The sequence below is a fragment of the Monomorium pharaonis genome, chromosome 11 (assembly GCF_013373865.1).
Source record: "Monomorium pharaonis isolate MP-MQ-018 chromosome 11, ASM1337386v2, whole genome shotgun sequence".
NCBI lineage: Eukaryota > Metazoa > Arthropoda > Insecta > Hymenoptera > Formicidae > Monomorium > Monomorium pharaonis.
The window spans coordinates 5244328-5257857 of NC_050477.1; the positions used below are offsets into that span (position 1 = coordinate 5244328).

The following is a 13530-nucleotide window of genomic DNA, read 5'->3' on the forward strand; positions in this document are numbered from 1 at the left end:
ATCGACAGATGAAAATGATACATTATATTGTTGGAATAAAATTGTTGAAAGGACGGACGAGTTTCCGGCTTGTTGCGACGTTGGAAATAGAGGGAAGCTTTCGATCCATCTTTACTGACTTTATGACGCAATGTTATAGAACAAAAACGCAGATATGTGATACGTGCGGTGAAACATACATCCTGTTTCCTTGGCCGAAGCGACAGGCACGTTTTGTTCTACGTTTTTCGTCCTTCGTGTGATATCCTCTTTGAGATAAATTTTATAGAAAGTTTTATGTGATTTTCTAAATGTTATATGCTTTTCTTTCCGAGTTTACGTTATTACTTTTATTGTTCGCGATCTTTATCGCGGATTCTTGAGATATTTCTCAATTTTCGCGTGTAATGTAGAACACCGACCCCGTTTCTCTATTTTTATAATCGTCTTATATACATATAAATATTATGTTATAACCGCTACAACAAATTACTAATATAATATCTCTTGCATTTTAACTATAAATCATCTTAACATTTTTGCTTATATTGTTACACAATTAAAAAACAATTCTATATTTATGATATAGAATTTTGTTTTAATTGTGTAACAATATAAGCGATGTGAATGTATACAATTTCATTATTTATAATTACCTCATGTAATCCTTAATAATTTATACTCAGGTTTAATTGCACATTAGATATGAAAATAAATTATTGTAGAAATTATCACTGTTTCTTCAAAGAGAAGTTATCGACATTTCAATCAGTCTGCCTTCTTAAAGAACAAGGTCACAAGAATCACGGTGGTACATCATCGCACATTGCATACCTATCTGTGGTTGCACGCGAGACTGCATCTCGCACGACGAGATGCACTGTCGCTCTCGTTACGGGCCGCGTCCGCTCTTTTTCGGCTACGTACGTAGGTACATAGAGGCCGCAGGGATGAAATGAAACGTGAATAAAATATAAAGAATGACCGGGCTCACGCGCACCACTCATCCCCCGTCGTCCCGCGGGGTTATACGGGCTGTGTACCCGCCGGGGGATGGTGATTTAGTGTACTGCGGTAGAGCTTTGCCGAGGTGGTTCTCCGGGGGATCGCGAATGCATTTCGATCCTCCCGCAATCCTCCCCCGCTCCCCCGTGCTGTGCCTTCCCTACCGCCTGTTATTTTCCATCTGTCTATCAGCGTTATCCTTTTCTTGCCTTGATCTTCCGCGCGCTTGCTTGTTTCGCATTGCGCTGCAATCTCGGAAATTCCGTACCGAGAGAGGCGAGTTAACGTGGCGGAAAGACGATTTTTACTTAACGTTCGAGAAACGTTATTTAGTATCAGAAACACGAAAGTTTCATTAATCGATTTTCAAGATAGTTTTTTTTTATCATGGAATAATATCGAGAAAAGTTAAATTACCAAATTTATTTACGTAAAGTTATGTGATTATTTAGTTATCGTGCGATGCAAATATTTATTTTAATTTAAAAAGTGCTTAGAACGAAACTAAGCTGATTCCCGCTATCGTGCTGTTTACATTCGACAATACGAGCAGAGAAACGCTTCTAACTTGAGTTTAATTAAATCTTAACATTAAAATTTTTAATAATACTTAATGATATTATTCTATATATATATGTATATTATTTTCACTTTAGAATCTTTCACGTGGTGCCAGCTCAACACAGATACTATTATTTTAGCTTTTGCTATTATTTTATCAGTATTATCTTTTAATCAAGTACGTAGCTTCACCCGAAAATGACGAATATAACGAATAAAACGGCTTTACCACTGCTTTTGTCTTTTCGCTCTCGCTGGCGCATCGCTCTCCGTTTTTCGCCTGGTAACCTCCCATTTCTAGTTTACCTCCCGTTTCATCCCGCACATTCTCCACGATTGCTGTCGGTGGTAAACGTATTACGTGCGCCACGTACCACTGTTACGGGGGGAGGAGAGGACGTGAATGCGAACGAAGACTCGCTCGCATTTGTCTTCTGTAAAAGGATCCGCCATCGACGAACGCATTTGCTTTTGCTAGGGCGCGTTTCTCTGCTCGTATAGTCGCATTGTCGAATGCAAACAGCACGACAGCGGGAATCAGCTTAGTCTCGTTCGCCATAATGAGAGGAAAGGAGGACGGATCTTATTCGCGGCGTAATTGCGGTGTTTCCGCTACCGTTTGAATGTCTCGTGTTGCAAATAAATAAATTAAATACGAAATAGAAAATGTCGTAATGTTTAACAAACATTAAAGTGGCTTACAAAGATTATGATCTCGTAAAATATTTATTGTAGATATAATTTTAAAATTTTTACCGTCAGAAGAAAGAATTTCATTCGCAGTCACTCGCAAACGATTAAAAATCGTATATTAAAGAAAATTGCAAGACATTTTATTGATACTTATTTGTACTTTCATTAATTTTACGTGACAATATTATTTAAAAAACTTAAAGGACATTATCATTTACAAAACGTGAAAAACTTAAGCTAAAAAAATATTTTGCCGCAAAATTTATTATACAAACGTATAAATGTACTTAAAAATTTAGGAGAAATCGTTGGCAGTAGTCTCTGTCTTCTTTTGTGTTTTCAACGTGTTTTTGAGTTTTTGAACGATTGCACTAAGCTGGTGGACCTGCGCCTGGAGATGTTTTATCTTATCGTTGTTCTCCTTGAGCTCCTCCATTGCTACCTCCCAGACAATCTTCGCCTCTCCTGGTACTTTCGAGATCTCGTCCCAGTTGACGCTCTTAAGGTAACGTACGTGCTTGAACGGCTGTATTTCCACTTCTTCCTGCGGCAACATGCGAGTGCGCCGTCCCCTTGAAAAAAAAGCAGCGTGTTAGTTGCGTACGATACCGGGAAATCTCAAAGCTAAATTAGTACGATTAAGATATGGGGTGCGAGAGAGATTAGTCATCAGATCGCTTAATTAATTTCACCAGAAATTAAATGCGAATTACAATTCCGCAATTTTTTTCGTGTATTCTTTTTTTTAATAAGCCCTAATTGAAATACAAATTTAGGAGACGCGTATCTTAAACATAAGAAGGTTCTAGGAAACTGTTTATTTGAATTGTGTTAATATATTGATTGCAACTTGGCGAACATTTATTTTAATTAATTATTCTTTACCTCGTGATGATCGGTCGCCTGATCGGGAACGGTGATAATGGCGAGGGAGATTGTTCGCTGTCTGACTCCCTCTGCGGTGACGATCGATCCACTTCTGCGGCTTTCGCGATCGAGTCAGAGGAAGTTGGTGCCAAAGTAGGAGCGGCATTGTTCGTCAGAATCAAGCCTGCGGAACAAGCTTGCGAGAAATGATGCGAGCATAATGACAATTGAGTGAGCACCTCTTCGTGAGCCTTGCCGATCGCCTCAAAACACTTCTTCAAGTGATCCTCGTCCTCTATAGATCTGAGAATCAGAGAGTAATAATGTAAAAACCATCGGTTTTATATTTTTTAAGTGTTTTTTTTTTACATTCTTTAGATTTGTCTACGCGTCATTATAATAAACGATTCTACACGTAGATTTATAAACGAGGAGCAATGAATAATTATTTGGATCGTATTTGAACGTGCAATGTTTAAAAAATAGAAATTATAAACCAATTAAAATTTTTCATAACAATTAATTGAATAATTAAAGCAATAAACAAAAAAATAATAATTTTTGCTCCTTTTTGCCTTTTCCTTTGAAAGCAATGTTTATTAATTTCAAATAATTAAAGTATATTTTTATTTAGAAAAAACAAACAAATAGGTTTGTGAACAATAAGTTCTTTGATTGATTCGATATTTAAGAGTAAATCGAACTCCGATTAACTTAGGGTCGGTTGTTCCAACTTCTTGGTAAATTTACCTATCAGGTAAATATATGTTTGTCTTTATTTATTTAAGAAAGAAAAAGAAGATAGACACATGCTTACCTGGTAGATAAGTTTATCAAAAAGATGGGAAAATCGACCCTTAACAGATTAACCATCAGAATCGCTGTAAAATTCTTATTAAGAATCTTTCTTTTCATTAAACAGAAAAAAAAAGAATTATTATTTTTATCATGTTAGCAAAATAGTATAGATATTGATTTCGATAAATTAATCGCCGTTTAATCTAAATTCAATCGAAAAGTTGTTCCGAAGAGTCAACAGTTTATGATCTCGAACTATCACTGAAAAACCTACTACCGCGCCATCTCTGATAACTCCAGTCATAATCATCGTTGATGTTCCTTCTCTCTTTTTCTTTTTTATCTCTTTATTGTTTATCTTTATCATAATGAAGCTGACAAAAGCAGTTTGAATATTGTCTTACAAAATTTGTATTGTTATTGATCCGTCTGGACACATCAAGATATCTTGCCGGATTATACCTATCGAGGTACGTCATTATAACGCAGGCGCGTATCAAACGCATACACACACACACATACGCACGCGCGCCATTGCATACACACAGTATACATCGCACACACCTACGTGCGCCCGTGTGTGCGTGCACGCATGCGCCATGCTTAATTCTTACACGTCAGATGGTATCTCCTGCGCGCCTTCGGAGCGTCGTTGTTCGCAGACGTAGCAACTCATCGCTATTTCGAAGCTCTCGTGACGCACAATGTCGTTTCCACGATTGATGCGCGGTTTGAGTCATGAAAGCGGACTGACGATTGTACTAAAGCGAGAGGACCGAGAGGGTCTCGATACGCGTCGTCCTCGTCTCGCACTGACACAATTGGTCGCAGCCCGCTGCTACTGCAACCGACATGTTGGAACATGGCATCGTGGTGGTGGAAATTGGCGCGATATTACGAATAAGGGGATCTCGACTTTAAGGATGAGGAAAGAGAAAGATAGGAAAAGAGGAGGGAAAAATTGATTTTAATTTTAAGTGTGTATAAACAGACATAAAATATATAAATTAATTAAATGAAAATTGTAAATATTTAATTGTAAATCGTTGAACTCTTATACATTTTTTAATGAAACTTACTTAAAAATTAATTATTGGGTTTATAAAAAAATATTGTCTAATTTTCGTTAAATTTTAACTAATATTTTTAATTAATGAATTGTTATTACATTTGTTATTAGAATTATTAATAGAGATAAAGGGTTGGAATAATATAAAATCGCAAAAGATAGGTTACTTCAGTTTTATGCAACGCAGAAGGAAAGCGAGTTCATTCTATTCGTGTAGTACTTCGGAAACGGATGCAATCTGTTTTGAAATCCCACCCGCGAAGCGGCAAAAACGGATTTTCTGGCGGATCGCTCATTTTTGCAGCCATAAAGTGCGCGATAGTTCCGCGCGGGAATAAAAATTGGTTGCCGGTAACTTTTGTGATGTGCAGGGGTAATAAAATACGCGATACGTGCGTCACGTGAAATATTTACGGCGGGCTATGCTCGCGCCTCACGTGAATTTAGATTCAGAAAGATATATACCGCCAGGACACGGGAACTGCGAGCTATGCGAAAGGAATTTTAAAATTGAACGCGATTGCGTGCATGAAAATCCTGCGTGCCCTACCGTTTTGATTTTGGCTACAACTCGTTCGCGCTTCGCTTTCGTTCCCATTGTTTACGGTTTCAATATTTGCGCGCAACGCAGCAAAATATGACATGGTGTTGCACGTGCGGAGTGATACAATAATAAACGAAATAAATGAGAAAAGGGGGAGGGGAATAGCGAATACTGTTGCTGAAACCAATGGCGTTTTACGTTACAATCGTTATGCGGAGAATCGCGACTGCCTGCCTTCTAAAATTATAAACGGAAAGTGTTTTCTATTCTTGGCGGACAAAAGCAAGGCAGAAATTACAAGTGAGCTTTGCAACTCGAGAAAGAGAGAGAGAGAGAGAGAGAGAGAGAGAGAGAGAGAAAGAGGAAGTTTCTACCTCTGAAGTGAGAAGAAAGGTTCTACCTCTTCCACACTGCAGTAACTTCTAATCCGACGTGCTCAGTTTTCCTCCATGCTCCAGTTACGATTCCAAAATTGTTTGAAGAGACATTAAATTTTTCTACACAATGCGCAATCGAAATCGAGGTTCTAATAGGATCAGCAAAATTACGCGCGCACGTTCGATTTATGAATGAGGCATTGCGTGCGCGCGAGAGAGGGTGGAGGGATGGAGAGAAGTGGGATAGGTCGCGCTTACGCGCATAGTAATGCACAGCTGACACGTTTCGCGCGACGGTAGTGTCCCACTATTTCGCCGATTTCTCCGATCGAACAAAATCACAGCGCGAATCGTAATAAATGCCGAAAGTTTGGCATGTCCAACGAACCTGCAACTTCGTTCGCCGAAACGATTGTTTTATTTTGAAAGCATTAATATCAAGTGAGAAAAGGGAACGATTGCTTATTTTAAAATTGAAATCATTAATGATAAATGACGTAATAGAAATTGTAATATTTTTTGCATGTCTTTTAGTTATGAATAATGCAAGCAGCTGACATAGAGAATGTATGAAAGCTGAAATTTTTATGCATCCAGTAGAAACTTGCAATGCAGCATTGGCAGATAGATGTTGCAAGACACCGTCGAATTGTAGCCCATACGAAAGCAAAATTGAGAGAAAAAATCGAAAATGTCATTAAAATTATAAACGTTTTTTGCGGCAGTACTGCCGTCACTACACTCTGTGTACTACACTATAGTCTTTATACGACAAACAAAGCTGCCACGACAATAGTAAACAAAAAAAGCCATGAGTTTCCTGTTGTGTGTGTTTATACGTTTGGTGATAAGCTAAAATTGTTTTTTGCCACGAAATTTCTAGCAACAAAGAAGAAAGACATATTGAAATAGTTTTAAAAATAAGATTTATTTTTAAAAACAAATTTTATGTTATTAGAACAATCATAGTAATTATCTCTAGCAACTTTTTTAGACTAATATTTATGGAAAAAAATGAAAGTATTATTTATATTACTGCAACTGTATTCTTAGAATTATATAAAAGCGTATTCTACACAAGTAATATAAACGGTAAAAAATTTGGAATTGTAGTCTTTAAATTTTGCATATATATTATATACATATATATATATATAATTTATATATGTATATGTATATATAAATTATATATATATATATATATATATATGTATATATATATAATTTTAAAATTATATATATATTGAAATCTTTATTAATTACTTAAAAGAATTAATAATTATATAATTTATTGATAATTATAATTTAATTATAATTTACCTAGTAAATCCGCCAGTTGTAACATTTGTTTAAAGGACTTCACGACTATATACTTCCTCGAGAAACGCAGAGCCGTGTTTTCCACGGAGCCCTCCGTTTACACCTTCTGCTTGTATTCCCGTCGCAATGAAACTCGCGCCTGAATTTTCCCCTTCGCTCTTCGTTCGTCGCATCGTCGCCTTTGTATCATCCCTTCTTTCTTCTTCTGAACCACCGAGCGGATGTTTCCGACACTCGGTCGTTTCGTCGTCTTCGAGGGATGAAGGCAAGTAGTTTCTCCCTCGGGCTTCATTCTCTTTTCCATCGGATTACACGGAAATGCGAGCCGCCTGTTTCCCCAAAAAGTACATCCGCTTTTTTTTTCTTTCTACTTTTTCTATGCGTGAAGAAAAATACGTTCTCAATCAGCACAAACGAACCGTAATTGTAGCCTTATGTATCGGCTACGATTGATTCTCCTTTTCAGCGATTGCTCTATCGTATTGTAATAATGAAATCGTGCGTGCTTTAAAAATTTCTGCGAGAATCTGTGTAGAGAAAGATAAAAAAAGTTGTTGTAAAAAAAAATTGTTTGCTTATTTTCTCTTTTTGACGTTATAATTTCATCGAATTTACTCGCTTGCAATTGTATTTCGTTATGTATCTATCGTTTACTGATATGCCCAGTTTTTATTAACAATTTAACAATAATTGCTTTTACAATCTTAAATATTAATGATATTTTAAATATTAATATATTTTGAACACGCACATACATATACATACACATTTTAATTGTTGTATAAAATTTTGTTTCTCTCAATTTTAATTGTTTTTACTTCCTTTATTTTTATTTTTACAATCATGTTATTTTTTAATAGTTATCTTGTTTCTTTAATGACAAGTGGATTTCTCATGTATTACATTTCTATATTTTTCGCTTTATTATTACTTTCTTCATTTCCATATTGTTTAGTTTTTATATTCCGCAAAAGAACTGTTTCCGGAGCGTGCAATAAACCTTATTCTGCTTTATTTCTCTTCTCCTCTCTTTCTCTCTCTCTCTCTCTCTCTCTCTCTCTCTCTTCCTCTCTCTCTCTCGGTTTATTACCATCGCTAGAGCAATTCACTGCCTGCAAGAAGAAGAAAGACAAATACGTTTCCGTGGGGGTGCACGTTGAAGAAACAGGTCCAATAAAAAAGCTCCCACGAGAGGAAACCTGCGAGAGGGATGCGGTCATCAAAGTATCATTTGGATCCTTCAATTATCGTTCCTCCCGCGTCGCCGTCCCGGCGAAACTGCCTCGTTAACCCATCTGAGTGGCTCTCGTCTAACATTTTTTTTTGTGCTACGTGGCTCCGTTACACTCAAATGCAGGGATTCTTATTTTTGATGCCACAGAAACTATAATAATTTTTACTCCTTAAAAAAAGCGCTTTAATTACGTGACGGTAAAATGTATATTTGTTGTCACTGAAATCTTTAAAAAAGAACTTAAATTCACATTTGTAACATGATGCAAAAATATGGAATTTAATATTTAATAATGTCAATTTATAAAAGGGTATTGAACGCTTTTTAACAAGTTAGAAAATTGTTATTTGTTTTGTGCAAAATAAAAATTGTTCAATTTTATTAATGTTCAACGATAATATCGTGTTCAAAATACTGTGCTCAAAAACAATAAGAGCATGACTTAATTACGTTAATACGCCATTTATCTCTAATATTAAAGGGAAAGAGAGAGAGAGAGAGAGAGAGAGCGAGAGAGTAGTAGTATTTCGTTGAGACGTCGTTTGCAGTTTAATTTCGTAAGTGCAAACAGTAATAAAAGTTAGCGCTAATAAATAACGCAACGTCGGCGAACGCGGAATGTTTCTTTTCGATCGGTCAATTATACTTATCGATACATCTCGCGATTAGCTCAAGCATTTCTCTTTTTTTTTTTATTTCCCGCACATCGCGATTCTTTATTTTGATGCAATCGAGCGCGGTAATCTATGTTCGTTGCGAGCTCTCAGGACTTTCCCCAACGGACTTCTTAATCTCGCCCTCTCGAAGCCCGAGGTATCCCGAACAAAAAAAGAGAATGAGGAGACCGAGCTGCGGCGTAGGCGGAAAGAAGTTAGTCGGAAATCTGCAAACTTTGACGATAGCCGTGTACAGGCCGGCGTTGTGTTGGCGATAGGCGCTTGAAAGCGAAAAACTCTGTTGTTGAACACGAGATAATTTCTCCTACTCCAGCTGCTGCAACAACAACAACAACAACAACAATCTGAACCGAGAACTTTACTGCACTGTAAAAACGAACGAGGAAATTTCACCTGCAGTTATTGATCTCTTGGTTTTTTCTGTCCAGAAAAACGTTTTATTTGATGGATTTTTAGAGGGAAAATAAATAAGATTTAATTTAACATTTATAGAAACATGAATTTTTCCTTTCAAGAATTATCTAAATTTAATTTTATATTTATTGCAGTTTTATTATTTTGTTTTCAATCTTAATACAATAAAGATTTATATGAATTCATTTAAATTGTCCAAAACTCTTGTAAAATTGTGATTTGAATTTATCTAAAATGTTAACAATTTGAGCTTGATTAAAAAAAAATAGCGTATTTGCATTTCTGAATTGAAATAAAGTGAAACTAGAATTTCTTGAAGTGAGAAATTTTTGTGCTTGGAAAGAGGAAAGGGAATAAAAGAGGGTGTATTACCTTACTATAAGGTCGAAGGAAACATTCGTTCTGGAGGTGCGAAATACGGTCGAAGTTTGTGACGCGGAGGTTAAAATCGAGAAACGGATTCAAACCGTACTACGGTAATGGTTTATTCCAGGCACGCGGGCAAAGGTTGTTGGTACGGGGTTTCGCGGGCGGAATTGCGATGGTTCGGTCGGTGGTTTATGGGCGGGAAGTGTGCGTGTCGATGGCGTACATCACGCCGATGGACTCGATGGTAACACGGAGCTATGTGTCTCTCATTCTTCGCAAGGTCGTGTTTAATGTTTTATCTCGTCTACTTCTACTCTTTTCTCTATTTTATTAACACTTCTTGAGAGACTGGCAGAAAGAAGTCTTTTCTTTTTTGTATTTTTGATAAAATAAGTAGAGGAGGTAAAGGTGCTATAAGTTTGGATGACACAATTTTCTGAAATAATAGGATTAAATTACGTGATATTTTTTAGTCGTGTAATTTATCAATCTATTTAATTATAATTATGATTTAAATACCCTCGTGTTTTTGAGGGTTGTTGAAAGTATACATAACAGTACAAGAAAGTGTTACATTTGCAAATAAAAATACGTTAGGCATCGGTTGCAGTAGGATTCTTAGGTTGTTTAACACAAGAGAGACTTAAGTTCTCAGGCTTCCTTAGGTGTTTAACTTCCGGTCACCTCTAACACTCCCTCGCGAAAATTTACGTCACTTCCCTGCTAGTTGGTATGCTCCTCGCAGCTGTTTTCCCGCTGCAATATATCTCCTTTGTTCCATAAATTGGATCTGTTTGTTAAGCCTGTTATGGGGTTGCTTTGATGTCAGATAAGTTTGGGTACTTTAGTCTTAAATCAAAGTTTGATACCAAGGATAAATTCTGTATTGTCAGGTTACTCAGAGCGGACATGCGCGGAAAGGGAAAATCTAATTCATAAAAGGTAAATTGGTTCACGTCACAATTTTTAATAATTTTTTATTGAAACAATAAAAGTTAAATTCTGTTAGTGACAAAAATATTTATTCAGCACGTTCCTGCGATTACGACATATATATATATAAACAAAATATTGTTTTTCAGAAATTGGAAATACGATGCGAAATAGAAAACGCGAAATGTCAATGGGATAACATCGCTGTATGGAAAATTGTTAACAAACAAACTCCCGTCACGAAACAAAAATAAATACGAAAGCACTCGAATTTCGGGTGCAAGTACGTTACAAAAGCACGGCGTAAGTGGATGATTATCATTTACGCGGTAAATAATGCGGTAATGATCAATGGCTTAATCGAACGGTGGAATATTTTCGGGGAAAAATGTCTTTCTCCAGGAATATTTTTCGCTAGGAACGCATTCAGTATTCACAATCATGTGTCTCCAAGGAGTTAAACCCGTGCGATTTCATGGAATCGATTTACGAGTGAAATATCGACAAAATCGCGAAAACAAATATTTTCACCGCTTCATCAAGCCTTCATAAATCACGCGCCCGATCTACAACAGTTTTCTCGTGGCAAACAATCCTCCGCAAACCGCAACAATTCTCTCTCTCTCTTTTTCATTCCTGCTCTTTTTCTCTTTTCCTCTTGATTGCTCTATTTGACGGGAGGGCTATATGATCTATCGATCTGGACGGCCCGAGGCTTCCATCTCCATTTTCATCTCCGCTCTTTGGGATATTCCTCTGCTTCTCATTTGAAGCGAGCTTCTCGTTTGGTGCTCAGCAACGATTCCGTTGATTGCGCATCCGTTAGATTAGCGATCAGGAATCTAAGGTAGTCATATATATATATATATATATATATATATATATATATCGTTGTAAATTTAAGTAAAAAATTTTATATAAACGTTAACTAAGTAAAAGACATATATTAATAACGTAAATTACAGAATATTTTCTTAAACGTAATGAAAATGCGTCTAAATATTTTTACACTAAAAAAATGCAATATATCCAATAAGATATGTAGTTGCGGGCTGCCAACTACAGATATACTTAATACAATAATATATGCTACTGCAGTATCAACATTGTACTTGCATTAACAGTAAATATTATTATTGTATTGAGTATTTTATGTAGTTGGCAGCCCGCAATTACATATGTTATTGACTATATTACTTTTTTTCTGTGTATGTAGTCCAGATTTAATAAAACTGTTACTATTACTAACCTATTAACTGTTTCTAATGTTCGACGTGTTTTGACGATCCAAAGTATCATCTTTTATTACTTCTCAACTGCCTTTTTCTTGCTTCGCTCTCATAAAGTACACAAAGGTTGGAGAGTATCGAATCGTATTGTACTCGTTGCAATATAATCGTTTTGACCAGCGGCGTTTCAAAATTTAATCTCGTAAGTCCCTTAAACCACCGAGCCGCAATCCGCAGATTTTTCCGGTCCATCCTGCATTTCCCGCGAGAAATTCCAGGAAGGAAACGAGGGGCCCGGTGAATCAATGCGGTGAAACCACTTCCCGTGGAACATACGAAAGTGCCTTTGTCAGGGATAATGAAGGACGGACCAAAATACACTTTTCTTCTTTATGTTCGCGTAAGCTCGTGCGTTCCGCAAAAGCACGTTGCCCGCAAAGCTCTCTCAAACTTTTCAATCCACGACGGCAAGAAAAAAAAAGATCCGTCTTCTCTCGCGAATTTCCTTCAATCCTTTGACCTCACTGTCAATATATTAAATTACGTGACGTACATATATGAAACGTTTTCATTCCGTATTACATTGTTAACATATCAAACTGCTCGATTCGATAAAATTCGCTTTTCTCTTCTCTTGCGTTCTCTTGCTTAATCTTTTAATTATTTTTATTTTATTAATTCTCGACGAGCACGTCAAATTTTTTTATCTGTATTTTAATTAGTTTTTGATGCAGAAATTTCCCTTGGGGAGAACTACCGTTGCTCGTTGCAACGGAAACTGATGTATCTAGCGTTCTAATGGTAGCTTGAAATACGCTTGTCTTCATTTATACCAATTACTTCCGGTTTCATCTATCACTTTCCTAGCTTCGAGCTTACTCTCTCTCTCTCTCTCTCTCTCTCTCTCTTCTCTCTTCTCTCTCTCTCTCTCTCTCTCTCTCTCTCTCTCTCTCTCTCTTCTTTCTTACGATAGCAGACGTTAAATTAGACTCTAAATTAGACTCTGGATTTCCTTTTTCAGTAAACTCACCCGTGCTTTTAATATATTATATTTCGTATTTTTGTATTTCTTTAACTGTAGCTTTTCTTAAGTATTTTATGTGCTGTATCTAAAACTTACCTGCGTCTGCTTGTTCTTACCTGTTCTAAGTCCGCGTGTATACTACCGTTCTTTTGACGATACCTTTATTGTTATCTTTGCGTTATTTTTGTTTCTTATTCTTTTTTAATTCTTTTCTGTAATATTTTTGTTATCTCTTATTGTTACTCATACCATCTTATCTCAATGTATCTATTTTCACTCTGTAAGTTTCTAGAAGGCTTACTCTAGAACATTTAATAGATCCACTTTTCTCCTCTCTCTCTCTCTCTCTCTCTCTCTCTCTCTCTCATACAATTATAGTACTTAATAATGAAGGATGAAGTAAGTCAGCTGTAATTCAGAATACATGAACGCACAGT

The 13530-nt window shown here is 36.4% G+C and overlaps 2 protein-coding genes across 3 annotated transcripts in view; one reads left to right on the top strand and one right to left on the bottom strand.

Moving 5' to 3' along the window:
- Positions 1-13530, top strand: part of LOC105832008 (matrix metalloproteinase-2) — a 171078-nt gene that overhangs the window by 146783 nt on the left and 10765 nt on the right. The window lies entirely within an intron of this gene.
- LOC105832010 lies at positions 1360-4910 on the bottom strand. Its single transcript, XM_012672580.3, has 3 exons — positions 4518-4910; positions 3124-3408; positions 1360-2810 (listed from the first exon to the last, which is right to left on the bottom strand). The coding sequence occupies exons 1-3, from the start codon at positions 4577-4579 to the stop codon at positions 2534-2536; spliced, it is 624 nt and encodes a 207-aa protein (XP_012528034.1). The 5' UTR covers positions 4580-4910; the 3' UTR covers positions 1360-2533.

Bases quoted from the DNA above. Each gene is read 5' to 3' on its own strand.
- LOC105832010 (XM_012672580.3), bottom strand. From the start codon at position 4,579: ATGAGTTGCTACGTCTGCGAACAACGACGCTCCGAAGGCGCGCAGGAG. The intron at 3,409-4,517 runs GTAAGAATTAAG...TCTGATTCTCAG, and splicing joins CAGGAGATACCATCTGACGT to ATCTATAGAGGACGAGGATC. The intron at 2,811-3,123 runs GTAAAGAATAAT...TTTTTTTTCAAG, and splicing joins AGGCGACCGATCATCACGAG to GGGACGGCGCACTCGCATGT.